We start from the raw sequence: 3278 nt of genomic DNA, 5'->3' as shown, positions 1-3278 counted from the left end.
GGAGGGTGAGAGGGGAATTTTTTTTTTTTTTTTTATATATATATACAATTCTATTCCTAATTCTATTTCTCTTCTGTGTTTTGTCTTTGGCTTAAATGTTTTCATTTTAATGTGTACCTCCTTTTTCCCCTGCATTTTATCTCTAATTGAGGGTAAGTTTTCTTGTAGATCAATACCTCTCTTTTTTCATCTGCAATGTCTAATTTATATGCACTAAATTGTAAAAATAAAAAAAAAAACATGTCTGTCTGACTTTCCTGTTCACGTTACTTCCCACTCACTTTGATCCTCTTCCTCCATCCGCTTGTCTGTTTCCCTTCTGCCCGACTCAATACTCAAAAATTTGACCAAAATGCAAAACGTCATGTGTGGCAGAGAACTGCCACACATGATGGATCCATCCATCCATCCATCCATCCATCCATGGATCCAACCATGGATCCATCCATCCATCCATCCGTCCATCCATCCATCCATCCATCCATCCATCCATCCATCCATCCATCCATGTTCTCCAGTTTACCCAGGTGTCGGTCTGTTTTGGAATGGTTTGTTTTTCACATATTTCAGGCATAAATGTTCATGTTCATTTCATGTTATGTCTTCCTTTGAATTTAGTTAAAAGTTTTGAAGTGTGTGAACCTACACTTCAATTTAAATGAGGCAGCAAACATGCTGGCTTGTTTAAATTATCTTTTTACTGTTTGCGTTCTTTTCTGGTCTGCATATTAAGGATGATGCTACTGAAGTCAGAAGAGAAACATTTCTGACGGCCTCTGAATGCAGATCCAGAGGAGCTGGTGAAGGAACACCTGGTCTGTTAATCTACAAATGTGTTCACTAAAGAGATGATCAGAGTTGCTGTGGATCAGGGTTCCTGTGTATTCCTATCAGATTAAAATTTATTTTAAGAGGTCATTAAATCTCTTCTTCTTTCACTTGGTTACATTTCAAATTTCCAATTTATTTAAAAGGTGCATTTAAAAACAACAAATAGTTGACCATGGATTTAAAAGCATGCATCATACTGCGGCACAATCCCAAACCGACACTAGACATTTAAAATCCAAATTGAGTCACTTTCTGTTGCTGAGGGTCACATAAAGAAGGGGGTCAGGTGTAAACACTAACGTGTGGGATATTTTCAGCTGTTACCAAAGAAAAAAGGGAATAATTAGTAGGGTGGATTTATAATTACATGTATGATTAAGTGAGTTTGAAAGAAAGATCATTAGGCAAGTTAAATAAACTCCCTTAAAATATATATATATATATATATATATTTTGCCTATGGGTTTTTTGATAACACGTGCATTGCTATGAATATGGATTAGAGCGGTGATAGATGTTTTACAGTAGTACAACAAAGATTTTGTGCTGTAAATATGGATGCAAGGCACATCTTTGACTTATTTTATTTTCTTTTTTGTCAAAGGATGAGGGAGTTCAAATGATCATGGCAGACACTGTTTGGAATTATCATTCGAGCAGAAGGTGCAGAGCTTGGAGATAACCATGTGGTGGTTGTCCTTGAAATGACAAACAACTTAAGCAATATAGTAAAGACGGGGCTACATTTGCCAGTATCAGAGTTCAACAGATCTGTGCACTGCTTTTCAAGGTCCACTTCACGGAAACTTAATGACAGCGGTAGGCTAAATTATTTTTATATTTCTAACTTTTAAGTTGACTGGCAATTTATTCAAATCATCTCATCTCATGAAAAGATGAACACATGAACGTTTTATGAACGTTCATGTGTTCGTTCATAAAAATGACGTTTAGATTTAATTAAATTTTGAGTTTGAAAGGAGTAAATCTGTTCATGCAACATAAAGAAATGTATTTATTTACAAAGTATTGTATCAATCAATCAGCCAAATTTTGTATATAGAGCATTTGCCTTTCAGTCAAGTCTGATACAAAGCTACAGAGCTTAAAAACAGAAAGAAAGACGTTTAACCACTAGAGACACAATGAAATGATCCAAATAATACTACTACTAATAAAAAAAACGGCTAACGCAAGTAATTACAGGTAGTAAAACCGTGAGGTTTTGGAAGTGGGAGAAAATCAATTATAGAAGATGAAGAACTGTGGCAGCTCTGATCGATAGTGAGGAAACACTGGAGAAATATTTCTATTGTCAAAGATTCATTTTATAAAAACAGTAACGTCCACATAGTAAACACGCCAAATGCATACAACAAAAAACTCTAGAATAGTATTAATGAATTAGTGATTATAAATAGATAATTTCAAAGTTGCAAAAACAGAAATAAAATAGAAACCAAATACAGATGAACAAACTGCTATGGCACCGTCCTGCTAGCAACGACTATAGTCAAACAAGGAAATGATCCAGCTCAGACATCCCAGGATGCTGACATTCCTGTCCTGAGGTTTAATACATTGGTGTTAATATGGTGCTGAGGTGATCCCCTTATTTAGATGAAATGGATCATGAGGAAGAGGAAGGGATGGTCTCTTCATAGGGCTCCAAACAAAATAAGTCCAGCTTGAATTCCTTGTGTGAACGTATCCTTTCCAAGCTAACAGGCGAAATGGAAAACATGGTTAGTAGCGATCTGGACAAACTGTGTCCAAAATATCTCACGTCTTTCTACTCAGTGAAAATGACTTATAATAGTTTATATTCCAGATATATACTATATTACATTACAGGAATTTGAGCCTATATTTTACTCAACATTTCATAGAAAAATACTACTAACTGAAGAGGCTCTGAACCATTTAGAGCCTTTTTATGTGGCTCTCTGGGTGAATAATACAGAGAACACTGACGTAGTTCAGAATTGGATGTGTACAATGTTGACAAAAGTATTCACTCATCTGCCTTCACACACACACGCACACACACACACAGACACACACACACACACACACACCTACACACACACACACATGCATACACACAAAGCTGAGCAACATCCTAATCCAGTGTTTCTCAACCCTGGTCCTCAGTGCCACACATCTGAGTTATATCTCTGGGCGAATAACAGGCTTCTTCAGTTCAACCCCGTTGTTAGGACATCAACATTTTCACATCAGTGAGAACGCGATGCAGCTTCCGCAGAGTAAAACATAAAAAGCAGGACTAAATCACAAAACGGCATTTAATACAGAAAAAGAATTCAACAATCCAACAAGAAATAAAATTACATTCTGAGTGCATAAGTAGACAATCTCCTGTTACAATTAGAGGATAGTAATTTGAAACAGTTATTCTGTTCACCAACAACCTGTTTGTTTGACCC

General features: G+C 36.2%; 1 protein-coding gene across 1 annotated transcript in view; it reads right to left on the bottom strand.

Annotated features, from left to right (window-relative positions):
• Positions 1–2376: 2376 nt before the first annotated feature.
• The window catches only part of LOC106939348 (excitatory amino acid transporter 3-like), a 13397-nt gene continuing 12495 nt past the window's right edge, over positions 2377–3278 (bottom strand). The window contains exon 13 of the mRNA XM_015021730.1: positions 2377–2552. Within this exon, the coding sequence (XP_014877216.1) occupies positions 2462–2552 (91 nt within the window). The 3' untranslated portion in view covers positions 2377–2461. The remainder of the gene's footprint in view (positions 2553–3278) is intronic.

The sequence above is a fragment of the Poecilia latipinna genome, unplaced genomic scaffold (genome assembly GCF_001443285.1).
Source record: "Poecilia latipinna isolate Pla-1442-1.1 unplaced genomic scaffold, P_latipinna-1.0 Scaffold2841, whole genome shotgun sequence".
Classification (NCBI taxonomy): Eukaryota; Metazoa; Chordata; class Actinopteri; order Cyprinodontiformes; family Poeciliidae; genus Poecilia; species Poecilia latipinna.
This window is presented reverse-complemented; position numbering and strand designations above follow the sequence as displayed.